The sequence below is a fragment of the Tenrec ecaudatus genome, chromosome 11, assembly GCF_050624435.1.
Source record: "Tenrec ecaudatus isolate mTenEca1 chromosome 11, mTenEca1.hap1, whole genome shotgun sequence".
Classification (NCBI taxonomy): Eukaryota; Metazoa; Chordata; class Mammalia; order Afrosoricida; family Tenrecidae; genus Tenrec; species Tenrec ecaudatus.
Window position 1 is genome coordinate 108,957,521 of NC_134540.1, and position 22,703 is coordinate 108,980,223.

General features: G+C 37.8%; 1 protein-coding gene across 1 annotated transcript in view; it reads right to left on the bottom strand.

Annotated features, from left to right (window-relative positions):
* The window catches only part of INTS6 (integrator complex subunit 6), a 98,874-nt gene extending 78,726 nt beyond the window's left edge, over positions 1-20,148 (bottom strand). The window contains exons 1-4 of the mRNA XM_075563488.1: positions 19,565-20,148; positions 19,083-19,160; positions 18,164-18,313; positions 3,964-4,053 (exon numbers count right to left, since the gene is read on the bottom strand). Coding sequence (XP_075419603.1) covers positions 3,964-4,053; positions 18,164-18,313; positions 19,083-19,160; positions 19,565-19,675 — 429 coding nt within the window. The 5' untranslated portion in view covers positions 19,676-20,148. The remainder of the gene's footprint in view (positions 1-3,963; positions 4,054-18,163; positions 18,314-19,082; positions 19,161-19,564) is intronic.
* Between the last annotated feature and the right edge of the window lie 2,555 nt (positions 20,149-22,703).

A 22,703-nucleotide genomic window follows, 5' to 3' on the forward strand; every position in this document is an offset into this window, starting at 1 on the left:
TATAAAAATTCATATTAACATGAGCACACTGTAAGAGCCCTCAATAAAAAAACAAAACAAAACATGAGCACAAGATAGGTAATGTTAAACACTTCCTCTTAACTAATTCACTTGGTTTTTATCTGTACTTTAGCATCATTTAATAACTAATATAATCATAGGTCTAAGAATCTGAAAACCAGAAATCTTTTTTTATGTAAGTTAACCTCTTTGCCTAGGAATGCCCTGATCAGAAAAGTTTTTTGTGGAACCTTGTAAGAATAAGAGCAAAATACTTGAGTCAGGTGTTAAGTCAGTCCACATTGAAGAACATTAGCTTGTGTGATCCAAGGATTGTAAATAACATCATCCAAATATGAAGAGGGAATAATATCAGAGCTTAAATTAAGGAGGGAAGAATATCAGAGCTTCAATTGTGAACTTTTGGCTATGGATGACAGTGGAAGCCCAAATTCCATTTGTAGTACGTACAAAGACTAAGCCTCGGGTGCCTTCCCTCTAGCCAGTAGAAGAATGTGTATTGTCGGGTTAATAGAGAGTACAGACGATTACAGTACAGACAGATTAAAATGTAACATCTAATTTGATTCCCCTTTTAACCCATTTAAAAAATAAAAGTGAAGGGGAAATACAAGTGGATGACGTCTGGTACATCCCCTCTGAACCCAAAACCAGGGATAGGGATACCCGTGCTATCAGAGTGCCTTGAAAAGTGGATGATGACAGATGCAGTTATCACTGGATTCCTTCCTTTTGACTCATTTTAAATGTTGCTCTAGTTTTTAATATGTTCTGTTTTCTTTTCAACTGCGGTTTTTATCGATTTTATTTTTTGTTATTAGCTTTTGTAGACTCTTTTTTGCTTTTGTATTTTTTTAAGGGGGGTATATAAAATCCAGGATGGGTGGAATTAATGGTTCCTTGGGAGTACTGCAGAGGAGCTTGTGGGGAAAGGGGGAGCTGATAACAAGAAGTAGCAAAGAAAGGAGAAAATGTTCTAAAATTGATTGTGGTAATGGCTGTACAGCTCTTCTTGATATGGCTGAAGTATTGAATTGTATGATAATTGGATTATGTTCTAATAAAAACAACCAGAATAACTATGTCATTACTATATTGAAAGGTGAAGCAGATAAACAAAATAAAAAAGATAAAAGGTAAATTTTAAGAACTCAAAAAAGCATACAATCAGTTAGAGGTTGTGGCATATAAGGAAAAATACTGATCTAGAGGAGCTGGAATGTCTCTGCAATTTAGAAACAATATTACCTAGATTTTAGACATAACAAATAGTGCTTGAGCAAATCACTTGGACTCTTTGGATGTCATTTTCCTCACATTTAAAAGTAAATGAGCTATACATTTTCTCATATTGATTGCTGCCACGTCAATTCCGACGCACAGAGTCGCTACAGGATACAGGACACAGCTGAACTGTACTCTAGGGTTTCTGAGGCTATAAATCTTTACGGAAGCATCAGCCTCATCTTTCAAACTCAGCATAGGTGGGGGGTTAAAACCACCAACCTTTCAGTTAGCAACCTAACACTTACCCACTTCCTCATATGCTGAAGACAATTTTAAAGAAGCGGGACTACATTCTCCTAAAAAACAGCACTAGACCACATGTCTAGTATACAATGTTAGGTGATGTGATTCTTGAGCAAAGTACATCCTAAAGGTAAAATGTAAAACTCCATAAATTGTAAAATATCACATAAACAACTAATAATTACACACACATACACACCCTAATGTGGAAATTACTGATATACACTTATCCCCTCAATTCAAAATTTTAAAAATCAAGTTTTTCCAGAGGTAAAAAGGTGAAAGATAGACAGAATCATGTTTGTTATCCCTAAATCAGCATACATGAGCACAAGCACACATGTATACAAGTGTAAGGCAAAAGTATCTTTATGCTTTTCTATAAATTGAAAGACTCTACAGAACACTTTAATTATTCAGGTTAGACAAGACTAACATTTTACCAGAAATTAAAATTCAACAATATGTATATCTGGTTCATCCCTCTGTCCCACAAGGTGAGTCTTGGGATATTAAAACCCCAAAATGCAAACAATCAAAGGCCTACATGAATTTGAAAACCAAAACTACACACAGGTCTATGTTCCAACTCATAACCAAAATAAACCTTTGCCTTAAAACAAATAAACCTTCCACCTCAGAAGTAGCAGCAGTAATCAATTTTGAGCTCAGTGACTGTCAGACTCAATACAACAATGTCTATCTATAATCAATGTTTTTCGACATCTCAGTACTGTAGCTAAAAAAATATTGCAGATGATCTAAAGAAATGGAAGGTAAGACCTTTGCGCACACACAGGTTTCTTTCCAGCCTTACTCTAAGAACAAGCTAGGACACACCTAGAATGGAATTTCCAATGTCCATGTACGTTTTAGGATTTTTTTTAAAGGTAGAGAAAGTCCTACAAAAGAGATTCAATATATTGCATTCCAAAACATTTCTATAATGGCAGGAAGACATATCTCCTTAAGTGGATCACCTCACATGTACAAACCCAAACTAAGAAAATAAAAAATCTAGTTAAATCAAGCTATGTCACAATCTAAATACTAATTATGTATAGAATATAAAGTATTTAATTATAATTGTGTACCTAAATTTTTCAGCTCCCTATCCAAGAATTATACCTTAAATTACCTTTATAATCAGCTGTTCAAACAAAACAATTTTAGCTCTCTTTCCTCAAAATCAAGATCAGGTAGTCAAAACCCTTTACTATGTGCTTTTTCTTTAGGGCCTACTACACACTTACACTAAACTTCCGACCGTGCTCTAAGACAGGCGTCCTCAAACTGTGGCCCGCCGAGGACATTTATCCGGCCTGTCGGGTATTTTTGCCCCGTCTGTTTTTTCACTTCAAAATAAGATATGTGCAGTGTGCATAGAAATTTGTTCATAGTTTGTTTTTTTTAACTATACTCCGGCCTTCCAACGGGTCTGAGGGACAGTGAACTGGCCCCCTGTTTAAAAAGTTTGAGGACGCGTACTCTAAGGTAAGGCAAGCATTATCACCTTTATTTCATAGATGAAGATGCAAAGTTAGGGAAATTAGATTAACTCATGCAAACTTAATAGCTAGAAATTCAGTTGAACAAAGACTAGAAACCTAGATGTCCTGGCATTCTTTAACCTTAAAACTATTACATTTCCTGTTTTGTCAAACTGCTTGTAAAGGGAGAAATCAAAATTAAGATTATAAAGCAAATAAATACAAACAGTAAAATGATCTAAATAATCTTTCTACATCAATTAATTTGAAAAATAAACTAAGTGTTCAAGAACAGTTCAAATACTACAGTAAAAGCACTTCACAGTTTTGTAAAATAAAACACTGCATTCACCCTATCACAAAGTAGGACGCAAAGTCAACTCTCTCTTTTTTTAACGTCAACTCTTTTTAATGTAACATAGTAGAGAATAGGTATGAAGCTAAGTATAAATTAATTATACTGTTCTGACTTAAGAGAAAATTTCCAAAACCTTCACTTTTTTCAAATCTTAAGCCCCTGATAGCTTTACTATTCTCTAAGACTCTCCAGTGGAATATACATAAAAATCCGCTTAAATATAATACATTAGAACACTATTCATGTTTCCTTTTTTTAATCCTGAAAATTAAAAGAATCATTTTACCAATATTTACAGTATTAACTGATACTGGCAGCTTCACATAATCATATAAATACACATATATTTAGGGTGAGGTATAATGTACAAAATTTTTCATAGAAGGGATTCCCTTCTATGAAATTTAAGGACCACTATGACAAATAGCAAAGAAAGTAGATGGGCCTTAAGAGATGGATGAAATCCAGACTGCATCAAGTAATCAGAACTCATTTAAGGTATTCAACATGCTACGGTATACATACAAATAAATATTCCAACTGCACTCTTGTTATGTAACTTACCTCATCTTGGACTCCACTGGTAGTAGTCAACTTACTCCCATCAGTAATTGTAATAATTATTGCTGGCTCCAAGAAAAAAGGATTTCTTCCCTAAAGTGAAAAAACAAAGAAACCCACACATTTGATATTAAGGTATAGACATGGCTTTTCGAATTATTTGGAATAAAGTCGATTCTCAGAACAGAGCATACAGAATCTCCTGTTTTGTTAAAATTCAAGCTAAGTGTAGACCTGTTTGTACATTTTTAAAAGGTTCTGAGGACACACAAACTAAGAGATTTATAGAATCTTAGGAGAAAAGAGGTGGAATTTTTATTTCTTTATAGATGTTCTAATTTTACAATGAGCATTTACACCTATGCTAACTCTTCAGAAAGTGATTCTAGTAGTTCAATTCTAATAACGTGCTTCAAACTGCACGGCCAGGAGTTTGAAACCACCAGTTCAAATCTCCGAGGGGCAAAGGCAAGGCTTTCTACTCCATAGAGAGTTACTGTCTCAGAAACCTATATGTGGAGTTCTATTATCCTGTAGAGTTGTTTTTAGTACATCCCCACACCTCAAAAATAAAACTTTAAAGTAGCGCATGCATTTTCAAACGAATGCCTAAGTAACAGTTCCAATTGTTACAGAATAAGAATCCTCTAGCAAATAAAATTAAAATACATTGGATATACGATATATCACACCATCCCAAACACTTCAAATATGTAACAGTATTTAAAGATCACCAGTCTTGCAGAAATAAAACATGAATTTACCCCCAGCCCCTTTCCTTCTCCATATTCATGCTTAATGGAACACACTTTGGGGCAACAGTACACTATAATGCCTCTCATGCTGTTCATCCCCCAACATGAATAATCAATTGTAATAAAAGAACCCTCCTAATGGACTTATAAGCAATAAATGTTCATTGCCATCTGTGAGCAGTGACTAGTTTTCTCAAGTGAAATGCATTTTCTTTTCCTTTTCCATTAATTCTGATTAATTTAAATTTTCCCAAAATTTAAAGCCATTAAAAGTATCATTGTAATTTATACTCAGGAAGCCAAAAAAATTAGTCACATTTACAATTATAGAACCATATACCATGTATATGCTTTGTATATGATTTCCACCTAAAAGTTAATATATCTTTTTTTTACCTGAGATCCAGGTCAAAAGTCAAGTTAAAATGTATTAAAATCTAGCAGTCTTTGAGTCATTAATCTCTGCTGAAAATTCAAACAGTACAATCAGAGGGTTTTTTTTTTTTTCACCCAAATGACAAAACTCTTAGTTAAAACAATACTATCTACTATATACACATCGTCCTACACAGAGGCCTAAAATTACTAATAGCCAGCCTCTTGATAAAAACAACAAAGCATGTATACCATTATATTTGACACTAAAAACTTTGTGAGGTAAAATGTTCAGTGGATTAAAAGATAAATCAAAGTTCATCCAAGCGCTAAAGGGCTAACCAAATCTCAGTAACTTTCCAAAATTGAAATCCAATTAGTTTTTTGTAGCATCTGGAGGTGCAGTTCTATCAACTGAATTCTCTTAAATCTTAAATCAATCTAGACTGTACCATATTCACCCAACAATCAACAAATGGTTTACAATCAGATCCTTCTCATGTTTAAATATAGTTTATCTGCAGGGAACAAGGGAGTTTTAAAGATGGGGCAGAAAAGATAGGGATTTCTACTTCCATAGAGTTAGTCTTAGAAAAACACATGGGCAAGTCTACCTGTCCTATAGGGTAGCCATGAGTCAGCATTAACTTGGTAACTAAGAATTTGGTTATTTACTGATAAAATTACTACTACTTTTTTAAGTTGTTCTCTGATCCTTTATACCTACCAATAAATTTCTTATTACATACATATGCCTTCCCCTAACAAACAGTGAAGAAAAAAAAAACCACAATGTTTAATTCTGAAGAAGAATATATGACTTCAGTTTTCAACAAAATAACAAAGTTGTTTAATGGCTTTAAATTTCTGAAAACTGAAAGATAAATTGCAGAAAAAAGTGAAAAATACTACCACCCTCAGGAGTTTGAAACCATGAGGCAACTCCAAGGGAGAAAAACTGGGCTTTGTACTCCCATAAAGTTGCAGTCTCGAATATTCACAGGGACAGATCTACCACAGGGTCGCTATGAGTCACCATGAACTAGATGGCAATGAGTATGGAATACGGTAATTATATCTTACCATGCCTATGATCCTCTTCTAAGATCAAAACCGTGAATCAAGTATGAAATAAAGAAATGATACACAAAAGAATATTCTATTATTTTCTTCCAGAAAAATTGTACCTGCCTCTTTCCCATTAAAGGCTTGAAATTATTAAGTTATGCATGAATTTCTACATCACAGAAGATCTAACATGTTGCTTCAACAAATTTTTCTTACATAAAACTTTGCTCTGCTCCTCCCATTCTCACAAGTACACATACAGTTAACAGCAGCCTTCATGATGCTGTGTGGGTTAGGTGCTGGACAGCAAACTCCAGTCACTGATTCAAAATCATCAGCCACTGTATGCAACAATATTTTAGCTTACTGGATTGATTCTTTTAAACTTTGATCATTTGATAAGCCAGTTAAGAAATACAAGTAATTTTTTTTTTTGCTTTATTTAAACCTTCATGTAAACTACCTCATTTGCTCACTGAAATATGAACATTATGCTCTGGGAAGTAAAAAAAAAATCCTTCTATATACACACTGTCTTTCTGCCTGAGAGTAGATTGATCAGAAAAGCTGATTGTCACCCAAGCAGTTGGCTTTCAGGTCAAGGATGATTTAGGTTTTAGAAGTTAGATATCTACACGTAAGATTTAAAACAATTCCTGGGAAATGAGCAGCTGTCACTTCCACTAGCAAGAAGAAAGACTGTAGCTGTATGAGCCCCCAAGAAAATGATTAAAATAATGTTAAAAAAAGAATACTGTTAGGCAGCACTGTTCTTAAAAAACAAGTAAAAAAACTGAAATGATTTTGGCTGCCGCCAAACACTTTATCCTTCATAGTTCATTTGTTTCCTTCTCTGTAGAATTTTTGGAAATAAATATTTGATCCTAATTCTATGGGAAAAGAAAACAAACAAGCAAAACCATGAAGGGGGAGGGGGGATTGATTGCAATGATTGATCAACATAATTCCCCCCACCCCCACCCAGGGTGACAAACAAGAGAACATGGGATGGGTGAAGGAAGACAGTGGATAGTGTAAGATATGAAAATAATAATTTATACTTTATCAAGGGTTCATTAGAATAGGAAAACAATGAGTTGATATGAAGGGCTCAAGTTGAAAGAAAATATTTTGAAAACGATGCAACATATGTACAAATGTGCTTGACACATGGACGTATGGATTGTAATAAGCTGTAAGAGCCCCCATTAAAATGATTTTAAAAAAGGAAAACCAACCAACCATCAGGTGCTCCAAGGGAGAAAGACGAGGGTGTCCACTCCTATAAAGATTTATAGAAAACCCTATACAGGGTGGTTATGAATCAGAGTCAACTAGTTCGTCCCATGATTGGTTACTTTTATTGTTGTGGGAACAGAATAAAAAACTGGCATGTTTGTGAAAAGACTTTTGGCTCAGCTCCCCAAAAAGCAAATCATGCCTGGCTCATAGTTCTTTTTTCATAAAAGATAATTTAACATCTAAATCTTAATTACTTGTGACTTAGTTGCTGTAACACAATGTCATTAACAGGAAAATATCATGCTGTTGGGTGCCAGCATTCCAGAGTTTAATTTTAATGACTTTTATATCCTTATATTTAAAAGCAACTATTTTAGATTTTCTATTCTTAATAAGAATGTTTATGAAATCAATCAACAGGAAAGTAGTACATACTAGATGTTCCATCAAAATTAAGTTTGGTCCTAAGTAATAAACAGCCTTTAGCATAACAAAGGAGCCCTGGTGGCATAGTAGTTCCAAGATGGACTGCTAACCACAAGGTAAGCAGTTCAAAACCACCAGAGTTTGGTTTTCCAACATCATTAGGAGAGCTCATTTTTAAAAAAGCCTGCTACTACAAAGGCAGCCAGTAGAGGGACTACAAGTTTACTTTTGCGGTTAACAAAATAAATCCACATTTTCCTTCCAGAGTACTAATTCCTGATCTACAGAAATCTAGACTTATCACTAGAAATAAAACTGCTGACAAAATATAACATTCTACCATAATAATTAGAATTAGAAATGTACTTAATTGAAATCTTTTTGTCACTTAAAAATTCTGATTTTATTACTAGTCAAAGGTCCAAAATAAGAGTTCAAATAAGTATAAAGTTTAATTTTACTTAAGATATCCTTTTGTTGTTTTTTACTGAGTATAATTAAGATGTAAAATCTCAAAAATAAGAAAAAGATCATACACTATTAAATTACTTCTGAAAAATTTATTTTACAAATGTTTTGAAAATGCAAAATTAAGGCCCTTTCTCCCAAATATACACTAACCTGTTTTTCAGTTTTTACCAGAGAAATTTAAATTGTGATGGGAAAGGAGCCAGATATTTTAATGTATCCTAAAATATGTTTTTAGTGGCTACAACTGATGATGGATCAAAATTTCTGACCAGGATCCATGTGTGCCAGGCCTTTAAATAAAACATAAAGATAGCTAAGTAGCTATCTATCTACCCTACCATTTTTTCAAGGTTTAAGGCATCTTTAAAGATGAAATGTACCAAGGACCAAGCTCTCTGGCTGTCCTATGGCAGTATCTTCAGCTAATTCAATATTCTTATCGCCTACCAGTTGTATCAGGAAAATTCCAAACCAAACCAGTTGCCAAGAGTCAACTCCAACTTATCCCCTGTATATCATAGCAGAACTATTTGCCACAAGGCTTTTGATAGGTAAATTTTCAGAAGTGGACTTTTTTTCAAGGCAACTCTGCATACACTCAAACCTCAATCCTTTGATTAGCAACCAAGTACATTACTCATTTGCACTCAGCAAGGGCAAGGAAGGCATGCATATTGAAGGCAACGGCCAATATAAGTCAATGAGATATTACAATGTCTACAAATAAGCCAAAACCTACTCCCACCAGAGAAAACGCAAGAATTTTGAAGAAATGGCTTGTGCTTTTTCAATCTAATATTCTATTTTCAAGTAAAGGGCAACAATAAGCAAAAATGTTAAAATATGGAACAGATTATCTTAAGAGCCAAGTTAATTTCTAAAGATCCCCATACGCATACTAGACCAAGTACTTTGCAAGATCGATCATTTTCTCAGTATTAAGTTGCTAGGTTCATTTATTTATATCATGATAGAATTATAGTAAAAATAAAAAAGAACTTAAGTCTGCATTATGTATCCTATTTTTCTCAACTGAGCTAATATGTTGCTGTGAAATATGAAAAATCATCTGACAATTAGAGACTTTTCTTGATACTTGACTATGCCATGTGAAAATTCAGGTTCTAACGTTGGACAATATAAGACATGACAAAAAAATAATTTATAAATTATCAAGGGTTCGTGAGGGGGAAAAGGGGAAAAATGAGCTGATACCAATAGCTCAAGTAGAAAGAAAATGTTTTGAGAATGATGGCAACAAATATATAAATGTGCTTGACACAATGGATGTATGTATGAATTGTGATGAGTTGTATGAGCCCCCAATAAAATGATTAAAAAAAAGAAAACTAAGATTCTATAATGTACAGAAATATAAATACGAGGGGGTAACCCCCAAATGAAAATTCCCCTCCTTCCTCCAGAGCAATGTATTTAAACTTTTTTACAAAACAACCTATCACTTTCAAAGTACTCTCCATTACATTTAATCCATTTGTGAAATCGTTGATTCCATTCTTGGAAACATTTTTCAAACTCATCTGTTGGCTGACAGCACCTCCCTTGCCAAATCACCCAAATCATGTCCCTCCCTCTTCATTCACGGAAACAACAAGAAAGTCACACAGAGCAAGGTCAGGTGAATAAGTTGCATGGGGCAAGAGAGGGGACTTGTTTGGGGTTTTTTTTTGTTTTTTTGCCAAACACTGTCACCCCGATATGGCTGCATGAGCAAGTGTATTGTTGTGGCGGCAAAACCAGACCCGTCTGCCACAAATCAGGCTTTTGTCACACGTTGGTACACAATCTTTTCAGAACATCTAAATAGGAAACTTGATTAACAGTCTGAGCTGGTGTTGTCGTCCAATTGACATTTCACTATTTTTAAAACAAGAAAATCACTTGTACATTTGATTTTCCCATAGCACTGTCCTTGGAAGCTGTGTTCAACATCAGAAGTTTCTGCAGCATTTTTTCCCGAGCAAGAAACAAAAATTCACAGGCAGGCGCACACTGTTCACTTAAATTAGCCATCTCACACACACACACACAAAAGAGGTTTCGGCCTAACTGCTTTCATAAAAAACTTCACTGTGACCAAGAGAACACTCCCAGGTTATATACCACTGGGTACACCAATTCAGAGCAAGTTGCTCAATACCACAAAAGCTTGGCTTCACCCAGCACAATTTTGGGGTTTTTTTTTGGGGGGGGGTTCCTCATATAAAGCATAATATTCTTCTACTTTAAACTTGGTTCGAAAGAAAAGCACCTAAGGATGTAACTCACAACCAAGAACTTATTAGACATAGTAAGCACTCTTACATCTGCCTGCAATGGAGCAAAGAAGTTTCTTTCAATATATACTTAGCAAATCAAATTTAATCAGAACAGCATCCTTTACATCATGGGGTAGGCTACTAAACCACAATGTCTGGAGTTCAAAACCACTAGTCACTCCCCAGGAGAAAGATGAGGCTTTCTACCCCAGTAAGAGTTATATAGCCTTGGAAACCCATAAGGGTAGTTCTACCCTATCTACAATGTCTGTAAGTCAGAAACAACCCTATAGCACTGATTTTACATCAGTAATGTTTAAACCTCAGATATTTACATTGCAACTGCCATAATTTTTTGTCAAAACTGCTTATTACCTGTACCTATTATGTATACGCTTGACTTTTCCTGTTTTTTTTTATTTTAGCCTCAAAGTATACCAAAATAGGATCTGTGAAATTGGTTTTGATATGTTAATTATTTCCAATAACTTATCATTACTGCTTAACTATTTTTCAGAGTATGGAGCTGTTTCACTATAAGATAAATACAGTAAATTATATATCCCAAATATTAAATTATATAAATATTCCTTGGTTCAAATGATAGTTTTACAATTATTTTTCTAAGTAAGATCTCAAGTGGTCTTTTTTCTTTTCTAACAAGTGGTATGAGTCAATGTGAAAGCTGAAATGTTCATTATTAAGAATTTAGTACTAAAAAAATTACTACTTTTAAAATTTATCTTTATTACATGAGGCTTTCAAAAAGTTCATGGGAAAATGATCTTTTAATTTCATTTTTTCATGAACTTATTGAAGCTCCCTCCTATACAAAAGGTACGAAGGACACATTCCAAAAACCAAAATAAAGCTCACTACCATCAAGTTGACTCCAACTCAAAAGGATAAGAAATGCCCCTTTGGGTTTCCAAAGCTGTAAATTCATTCTCTGGAACAAGATATAACAGAAATTGAGTAAACAAGATTGTCTCTGAGGAAAGGAAGTTTTTATAATTTCCTATAACATTTGAGCTTTTGCTAAGGCATGTGTAATTCGGTTTTTAAGGGTCATACCTATTCAAAAGCAGCTCTTTTTGAGAATGATGAGCCTTTCTACTCCTATTAACACTTACAGTCTCAGAAACTCACAGGGGCAGTTGTACCTGTCCTATAAGGTCATTATAAGCCAGTATTGAGTTTTTGGAGTTTTTTGGTTACCTACTTTAAAAAAGCACTCTTTAAATAAAAATGTGCTTAGGGTTCCCAGATAAAACATTTTAAAAAACCTTATCTAGTGTCTGAAAAGCTATTAGACTATGTCCAAGTCTTAACTACAAAAAAATGTATTGAAAGCTTACTTTAAAAAAATGTATTTTTAGCTTTAGGTAATTTGATACATTATATAATTCTTGATGTAAAATATAACAAGATATAATAGGATTAAAACTGAATTAGAAAAGATCTAATGCTAGGTTAATTCAAAAGGATCCTAATTTAAAAGTGGCAGAGGGAAATGTGTTTTGTTTTTTTTTAAGTTTTCTAGGAAAGAATTGGTGGTAAGTCAACTTCTATAAGTTTTAGGCGAAAATATTCCTGATCCATTATATAAGTGTACATACTTTTTGCCAGCTTCTCTTTGAACATATATTGCTTATGCTAAATGCATTTGATAATGTTTAGATTTAAAAATTTCAAAATAGATGACAAAAAATTTAACCACATGCATACTTTCACTAAAAAAAACTATGAGTTTTTCTAATATAATATAAACCTACTGTTTTTACCTTAGTAATACAGTAGATGTGGAGCTGCCACAGATTGTTGCATGTCATGGTTAGACTGCTACTATTAAAATACAAGCTCTGAAAGTTTGGCAAAAATAATGACTTCATACATTAGTAGGAGTTCCATTCAATATAATTTTGTTTGAAATCAGATTCGACCAATCCTGGATTAACAACAGAGTTTATATATAAAGATCTTTTATTATATAATTCACACAAATCTTCTGGATTTTAGAAATCTCTTGGCTTTTCTTTCTAGTATGAGTGTGAGAAATGGAATTCTATTCTTATACAACTGACTCAAAATTTCACCTGTTATTACCAGCCAAACATTACCAGAAGTCATCGAAACATAATTTAACTTAGTCCTGATAATTCAAAGTGCTGTATCTTATGTAATTAATAACACCAGTCAATGTAATGTATAGCACACTGTGTAACAAATTCTTTGCTTCCAATGATTTAAAATCAATTGTTTTAAATACGTTAAATAATTACAAGCAAAAGGATCATATATTTTATATCTGACCTTTCTTTTAGACATGGATATCCTATCCTTCCTGTCATTATTATACAATTAGCCTTAGAAATAGACTTAGATCTGAATATCCTATCTTAAATCTTCCTTGCTTTAAAAACCAAAAACATTATTTGTTTTGCCTTTTATACCATTTATTACTGTCAAGCTAATTTTGATAAAGGAATTGAGCCTTTAAGATGGAAAAACCATAGTACCACCATGTCAAAATATCTTCAGAGTAACCTGTAGAGTCCAAACAAAAACCAATGTTTCCCATGTAATGAAATTTTACTTTAACTGGAGCTACTGAAAGCGAGTTTGGTAGAAGGTCAGCGAAAAAGACTCAAAATAAGATGGACTGCCACAGTGGCTGGAACAATGAGTTAAACATAACAACTGAGAATACTGCAGCAGGACTGGGCATCATTTGGTACCGTTGGCTAGAGGGTCACTCTAAGTCAAATCAACAGCACATATCAAGAACACTGAATAGTTCTTTCTAGCTTCTCATGACAGATTTACAGCGAGTTGTTTCTGTCACATTAGAATAGAAGATAACCAACTAAAATCCAATCAGTCCTGCCTTGACCTTGTGATCAGCAAGTATTAACAGCAAATATTTCTAATTCTTAAAAATCTGAAGATTGACATTTACCACTATTTTGTTAACTAGAAATCTGAAGCTCAGTTAATGGAGCTTGTCTGAACATAAACATAAAATACTTAAGAACACTTCCAATGATAAAATATTGCCTCTTTGGAGAAACTCATGAAATGAACGTGACTTTTAAAAAAATCTCAGCTAATTCTGAATATTAATGACATTAAACCAATTTAACCAGTGAATGCAATTCTTTCATTTAAATATTTGATGGCCTTAGCTTTTTAATTTTTAGCCTTATGCAGTTGAATGGAAAATAAAAATATCCTTTGGAACCTAGTTTTGCACCTTTTGTACACTAAAGATCTGTTTGCCACCATTTTTTGATGAAGAATATAATGATTTCAAAAAGGAATATAATTATACTCTTTTTTTTAAAAGAATCATGACAATTTTCTGATTCTATGGAAAGGGAAGTAGAGATGTGAATTGTAAATTTATGAAGAAAATAATTTTGAAAGAAAACCTGGATCTTAAAACAGTTCCATCTAAAAAAACCATTCATAATATTATATTCAATAGGGAATACATCACATTCATTTACTTGACCTTGAGCACAGTCAAATCTCATTAAAATAGCTCTGGAAACAAAAAATTTTTTAAATAGCTCTTGATTTACTCAATAGATGTGCTTCTGAAAGGTTCCTTAGAAATCAAATTTGTAAAAATTACATCTTAAAACATGCTTAGGGGAGGCTCCCTATTTGAATGAATCTTCACATACTTCTGAAGGGCTCCTGTTCTAAGTTGTATTCCTAAAAAAGAATGACTTTTACATTTATCTTAATTATTCATATATAAATACATTTCTTTAAAGGCATCCTGGTACTTTATCCCTATGTTTATTAACTGCCTTTAAGAAAACTTTGTCAATGATCTTTTATCACCTGCTTCCTTGGACCTGAATACAAAGTGCAAGGAAAAATACACACTAATAGATTCTGCTAATAGATTTCAGTGAGTGTTAGAACCAGCTTTAAGTATCACTCAAGTTTTACAACTGTTAAGAGCTAAAAATGTACATCATTTGTCTACTGAGCACTTAAAAAATTTTCAGTGTACTTTATACAATTCCATTTAAACTTTTCACTAATTTTAAATATAAAGCGGCAAAGCTACAAGTTAGAAAAGTCACTGTCCAATGTTATAGTTTAATGAAAAAATCAGGAATGGAATTCCAATTTCCAGTCCTGATTGCTCTTCTTTAATACAATTGGATACAGGGAGTAATATTAAGCTATGTGTCATTAAAGTGTCCACACTTAAATAATGGAAGAAACTTGCGTGGCTTTACCAAATTACCACTCACCAATATTTGTAGTTCATATCCATTACAGAATGTGTTCAAATGTAACAGTCCATAGTGGTTACACGTTGACCTGCTAACCGAAAGGTCAGTGAATCAAAACTAACAGACACTCCAAGGGAGAAAGACCGGACTCCACTCCACTAGTGTCCCAGAAACCCACAGGGCAGTGCTGCCATCCCAGAGGATTGCTATGAGCCAGAACCCACTCAACAGCAGTGAGTGGCATTACAGTGGTGATGGCTGCACAACTCATGAAGGTGACTGAGGTGAAATGGATGTGAGTTTTACGTTGGTGCAAACATTAACTACAATCAATTTAAAGTATATATAATACTCCATCTTATTTGAAAAGATGTCTCTAGCTCAATAAATACTAATCTAATGCTAATTCATGTGTTGATAGCCCGTGGGAATCAAGTTTTCACTACTTTCACTGCCAATATTAAGTCTGTATTCAGGACTACCTGAGTACCAAATGAGTACGTGAATAACTCTGAGTTATTCACTAAACTCAGAAATGGATGTCCATGATACATAAACTGTGTTAAAAAGTATTCTCCCTAGGAATCATTCCATTTGATTTTGTTCAATGAGGTTAATACCCAGCACCGAGAATCTTCAAAAATACAAAGACACATTTTATTTATTCAGGGCACTGATCAAAGATTTTCTTCACTGAGCACAAAAGGCTGGCTAAGTACCAAGGTAAGTTCTCGATCATCAGTACTAGGACAATGAGGAGGGTCAGGCCAAAGTAATGTTTCTATTTATATTTATATATATATATATATATATATTTTATAGAAACTAATTTTAGACAGAAGCTGGTTTAAATTTTTAGTGGCTTTTAAAGCCTCCCTATAAACACTTTTGAAGTTTACATGTATAACTATGCTAATTTTTTTTAACTTTAAATATTATTTTAAGTTGTCTGTTGGTTAAGCTTTCATGGAGTTTTATAATGTACCAATTTCAAAAATAAAAGAAAAAATATTTTGTTTTCCTTGGCTGCCTCTTACACAATTGCAAAGTGACTGATTCTGTGTATGCTAATTTTATCTACAGTAAACATTTATATTGCTAAAATTAAAATTCAGTAGCAGCTACACAATCTGACTGCAAAAAATTCAAATAATTTCATAGAATTTTTCTAAAGGGCTTCAGTTATTAATATAGTCTTTAACAGGTTATCCAAAGTGCTTAAAGAAAACTTTCACCAAGAATTGTTTTTCCCAGCGACTTTAACCTTAATGATGTCAATTCAGACAGCAAACTAGTTCATCTTAGTATCTCAGTTGTGGTTTCTAGGTACACTAAATTACTTGTAAATTAACAGAATATAAACAAATATTTAAAGTACTTTTTCAATTGGTTATGGAAAATCTATGTGCATGTATATGTGAAAGGTTTGTTATCGGTATATAAGATGCATATACACACACTAAACAGGTATCTATAATTCATAAACTTACTAAAGCACTGTATAGATGCTTTAATCTGTGTTCCGCCACTAAATTGATAAACCTCAATATGCAAAAAAGTGTCCTAATATTCAGGCTCTTGCTTTGATGAAGTGACAAAACACCATGGAACCACCTGTAACCTCAAGCTCTTTACACTGAAGCTTGTAAGCATAAGTCAATAGGACTGCATTCTGTCTCCTAGTTATCTACTGTAGATAGTACTTTTGAAAGTAGCCGAGTCACTTTTCCATTGCTTTTATATTCCTTCTCTGACAGGTTTATCTTACATGAGTTCCACTTTCACAGGTATTATATCAGTTTTATAGACAAGAACTAGCCCCTATGTGGTGGAAGATGGCAATGGGAAAAGAGGAATACAAGTTCCAAATGTCCTCAAAGTCTCCATCAGTTTTCTTGAAGTACCCTAAAAAATGCTCTTACTAGGTTGTAGATGTGTCTAAATACTGTTCTCATGTAAAAAAATGTGGAGAAAAACAGAAATTAACAGTTGTGCAATACACTGTATGGTGTTAGAGATTTCAACTCATAGCAATCCCATGTGACAACAGAGCAGCCCCATACAGGTCTGTAGGTTGATGGAAACAGATAAGCTCTTTCTCCACAAAAGTGGAGCTACCAATCTTTTGGTAAACAGCTGAGAGATTAAGTTATACCACGGTTCCTTCTGTAATATAAGCAAAGCAATTTTAAGCTTCACATTTTTCTCGAATTCAGAGTCTGAATAAAAACCCTAAGCAGTAAGACTGAATCATTACTATATATAACAAAAGGGAAGGGAGAAAATTCATTATTATTTAGAAAAACAAGTTTTAAAGTTCAGGGCAAATCTACCTAAATTTCTGAAAGCTGCAAAATGAAGCAGCACAAAGAAGGAAGGAATTTAAAGTGTCAAGGTAATCTACATATACTCCAACATTGGATGTGCAATTTAGCAGAAAGTGAAAACTCTTGACAACTGTGGCCCTGTAACTGGGAAAACAGACGCATGCCCAAATTAAGCATAATGAGGATAGTACTCTGCACTACATCACACACTGGCTTTAATATACCTTTGTTTACGTGTAACATTATACATTTTTCAGTAGTCCAGGTCAGCAACCTCATTTAAATGTTATATTGCACCACACCTTGTATTATCTATAGTCAATGATCATGTTTGAAAGTTGCATTCAGGTCGTCTTACCCTTAAATGAGTTGCAGGTGCAAAAGAGATATTTGGGGTTAACAATATGTTCTTTCACATTTTCCAGACGGCCTCTTTTCAGGCATTTGGGAGGGAAAAAAATATCTCCAATCATTGCTAATTGTGTGTTTTAAAAAGTGAGAAATCCTAATGATTTGGACTAGTTAGTATACTCCAGGGGAAAATCTTACCTTTCAGACTACTTAGGTAATGTAGTTAAAATGACAGCTTGATTCAACTGACAGCACTTCCTCTTAACATTTTTACTGGCAAATATAGAAATGGAGACCACTAATCAAACATTGCCTAAGCAATTGCAAGCGTTGCATACTCTCCTGTGTTGATTTTTCAGAGCAAATAAATATGGTGAGGCAGGATATTTCCCCTTTAAATGATCCTAAATACACTTGAAGGGATTAAACTCAAATTTGGGGTAAAAGATTCTAATCTGGGGAACAAATGCATGTTACGAAAAAAATATGTAGGATATAAACTGAAGAGTATAGTGAGGGTCTCACATTTGGGTTTTGTATACATTATATTTCCATCTGAAATGTTTCATACTTGTATTCTGGATTGCTTTTAAACTGAAATGTGCTTTTCCACCAAAAGAAATCAACTTTTTCCACCTTAATATTCAACCTACCTGCCCATAGTTGTCTATGCCAGTTACTAATCTATTTAAATTTAATAAATCAAAAGCTGTCCTTAGGGATTGGCCAAGAGTCGTAAGTCCTTCAGCCTGAAGGTTTTTCAGTTCATTCATAAACGTTGCATGGTTTTCTTTCCATCCAGCCTGAAACGAAAAATGTAAGAACTCTTCATCTTTAGAAAGCCATGTGCACACCGGTAGCCCTTACAATCTGATTTTCACCAAGTAGCTGCTTCACTCTCCAGTATGGTTCACTTGCTTAAACTGTATCCCTGCAGAGGAACCGTCCCCAGCCTCCCCCCTCCAAGGTTGGTCAAAAATCTGCTTGCTTGCAGTTTGGGGTAGCTAACAACAGGAATACTTCACAAGTTTGTTGGTAAATTTACTGTCGAATACCGAAAAAAATCGCAGGGTGGGGAGGTCGTGGCTGCGAGCCGAGGAAACTCGCCTTGTGAAGTTGACCTGCAGCTGGACCCGCAGGCCCGCAGCCCTCGGGCACAACTGGCCCCTCGGGCTGGCGGACCTGCGCGCCCCTCGCTCCGAGTCCCCTTTAAAGCGCGCCGGCTCTCGCGGCCAGGCCCGGCTGTCACTCGGACTAACTTGAATAAATATCCCCCACAGTTCATTGCTGCCGCTCACGCCGCCAAGGGGAAATGTCGGCCATGTTGATCGCAGCGCCGCCGCCGCTGCTGGCCCGGCCGGGGAGGGGACGGCGGTGGCCCGGCGACTCCGCGCCGCGCCGGGACGATCCAGTGCGGGGGAGGGGGCGGGAACACGCAGGGAAGCAGCCCGGGCGCCCGGAGCACCCGGGTGGGGGAGGGGAGGCTCCGAAAGATGGGGGGGCGGGGAGGGCGTGCGCGCGGGGAAGGCACCGGGAAGGGAAGGGAAGGAGGGGGAGGGCGAGGGTTGTTACCTTGATAGCATAGGGTGGCTCTTCGAAAGTGACCAGCATATACCTGTCTCCTCTACTGGCAGGATCCCGGGCTCGGAGCTGAGGAGACCGGGTGGGAGCAGGAAGGAGAACAGGGCGGGCGAGAAGGAAACACAGGCGAGGTTACTGGCGGAGAGGGGGCGCCGAGCGGCCCCGCTGCCCCCCCACACCTCCCCAACACACACCCGAGTACCGCACACGCAGCGGGCACCCCTGGGCGCCGCCACACACATACACACACACCCCGAACGGGCCCCACACGCAGCCCGGGCCCTAAGCCGACCGCGGGCCGAGGCCGGCTCGCAGCGCCCGCCCGCCCGCCCGGGCGGTGGGGGAGGGGGCCCGGCGTCCCGCAGCTCCCGCAGTCAGGTTCCCAGCACCTCCGCCGCGCTCCCCCGGGCCACCCTCCCCCACCGCGCGGGCCGCCAGGCCGAGACCGCCGCCCGGGCTCGGTCAGTCGGTACCTTCATGAAGGTCTCTACCGCGCCTTTGGCCGTGTCCAGGTAGGTGGTGCCCAGATGGCTGCGCTGGTTCATAGAGGCAGACGTGTCTATCAGGAACAGTAAGATGGGCATAGTGCTGGCCGGGGACACCGGGGCCCGAGGTGGAGAAAGAGATGGTAGGTGGCGGGGGCAGTCGCCGCCGCTACGCGGGGCGGGGGAGTGCGGCCCCCGGGAGGAAAACGTCTGGGTCTCTCCTCCGTCTGCGAGGAGTTTCTCCCCCGATAGTTGAGAGGAAACTCCCCAGACCCAGTCCTCCCGCTCGCACCCCCACCTCCGCCTGCCTGCCCGCCCGCAGAGCCGGGCTCTCGGCCGTCTGTCTGTAGGTCCGTCCCCCCCGCCTCGGGGGTCCCGTCCCCGCTCCCGGCCCCTGTGTTGTGTCCCAGCAAGAGACGGGCCCGGCTCCCCACCCCACCCCCGGTGCAGGGAGTGGGGACCTGGGAGCTGGCGAAGGGGTGAGTGGGCTGAGGGGAGAATGGCCCTGGGGCTGTTGGGAGAAGTTTCAGGGACTCCCTCAGCACCCCAGCGGTGTCACCACTTTCTCGGCCCCTCTCTCTACTGAAGCGCTTTTCTCTCACACTCCGGTTTTAATTCGGGCAGGGGCTCCATAAGCCCCGCCCTCTGACACGTCCCCGAGCCACGTGAGACCCAGCACCGCTGTTTTATTGGCTAGTCCCCATTCTTTTATTAGCATATTCAAACAGCTCAGGGGCGGAGGAAGCTCGTAGGCCGTCTCGGAGGACAGTTATTGAGCACGCGCGGAGGCGGGGCATCGGGTGCGCGCGAGCGAGCGTGAGGGGCGGGCAGACGCGGAGGCGGGCTCCGGGAAGGGGCGGGGACAGATCGCGGAAGGGCCGTAGAGTTGGGGGGTCGGGAAGGGGGGGCTGCCTCCGTTCGCGCAGTGTTGCCGGGAGCGTGCGCGGAAGGCCTCTTTCCTCTCCTTGGCTGTTGGAGGTGATAGGGGTCGGGGGAAGGGAAATGGAGACTGGCCTCAGCCCCCTTCTGACAGTTGTTAGGAACTGAACCGCTCCGGCTGACGAGTGAGAAGGAGATGAATAAAGTGGCCAGATATGGGTTAGCAGAAAGGTCAGGCCCGCGACCGCCCCTCCAGAGGAGGCCTGGGCCCCACGGCCCTGGAGGAGGTTCCCTGGGCCCCAGAAGGCCAGCCCCAGCTCGGGCGGGTCCGGGGCGGAGGAGGGGAAGTGAGAGGTTGTTTATGACCAGAGACTAATCTCTAAGCGGTGCACCGCCCCCGCTGGGAGCCTCGCCGCGCCTGGGTCCTGAACTCGCCACGCGTTCCCTCCTTGAAGGACCCCTTAGAAAGCCAACGAACCTTGGACCCCGTTACCAAAAAGAGCTGGGGAAAGATCAAACTATTGAAGACGATTAATTACGAACCTACCTTCCGTCCCGCCCCCTTTCAGGGTAAAAGAATGGGCTTGCTCCAGGAAATGCCTTTCACGGGCTGCGTTTACATAGGGCCGTAGAATAACAAGATCTGAATGTCAGTTGAAAATAATCCTTCGATCATAATCGTCCACATTTACAAGTGAACAGCCCTGCCAGAGGGTTTCTTTCTACATGCAACCCTCTCACCCTCGTCCACATCCTGTTCACAGAACAAGCTCTGAAAACCAGTGCCTAACGTATGCCTAGGAGCCCCAGTTGTGTGGTGGTTAGGATTGGGGCTGCCAATTGCAGCTCGAATCCACCAGCCTTCTCTGCAGAAGGACGAGGCATTGTGCTCCGGTTAGGAGTCTCTACCCTGCCCTCTAGAGTTGCTATGAGTCAGAATGGACTCGATGGCAGTGAGTTGGGTTTGGTTATCTTCCTACATAATGAACCCTCATAAATGCCCAAGGGAGAATGTCCTTAAATATACGAATTGAAAAACTGAGGACACTGTCTTAAATGCAAGCTGAATTAGGGACACAAAAGACTTAGAAATTTGCATTGCCTACATGTTTTTATTCTTACTCTGAAATTCTTAATCATTTCAAGAAAATGTTGCTATTAACACAGAAGTGCTGTATGGCACTTTAAAAATCTAAGCTTGGTAAATTGGACTTTTCCTAATATTGAAGACAGCCTCTGAAGCTTTTTGTTCACTTATATTAGGGCTTTTTCAAAAATAATGCTGCTCTGTGATTATATACCATGGAAGAGGTGTCATTTTTGAGACTTGGACTTTGAAATAGGAAGAAGATGGCAGTTTGATAGCTAATATTTGCTGAAAAACTACCTTGTACTAGGTTTAGTAAAAAGAAAAAGGTGAAAACTCTTAGAATAGGGAAGGTTTCAAATAATTTATATTTTTCTGAAAAAAAAAGATGGTATCCACATTACTACAATTCATAAAGTAGTAAGATACTAACTAGTTCAGTAGAGAAATAGGGTTAAGTTATGATGAACACATTTCCTAGGGACAGTATGGATAAGTTGTGCCTTAAAGCAGTATTTTTCAAGATGGAATCTGGATGAGTTAGGATTCTGTGATATTTTTTAAAGTGCTGGTGGTGCTAAGGGCTAAGCATTAGGATTCTAACCCTAATTTCAGCCACTCTGGAAGATCATTGAGCCTGCCTGTTGGAATGGACTCAATGTCAGTGGGTATATTTTCAAGTTTCTGTTATTTTTTATGACAATATACAAACTATTTGGCCAATTAAAGTTTTTCCCCTGCAAAATAACAGCTCTGTTCAGAGAATTTGACTTTTAGTGTCTATTATCAGTGTCTTCAAATTGGCCCCACTTCCTGCCTGGAAATATATTCTCGAGGAGCATAAGAATTTATATTTTATTACATTAGTCAAGTCGTCTTGATGGCACAATGGTTAAAGCACTCCTCTGTTAATCAAAAGATCAGAGGTTGAAACCCAAGAGCTGGTTTGTTCAGAGAAGGGGAAGGAGAAGACCTGGAAATCCAGGCCTGTAAATAGGAAACCCTAGGACAGCTCCATTTGTGGGACTTGTACCACATTATAAGGAAGAATCAACTCTGGCACACAACATTATATTATTCAGTAACTCGAGAAGCACAGCTTTAAAGGATTGGTAGGATTTTGAACGTAAGAGTGAAGGAAGGAGAAATTGCTGTTCTTCC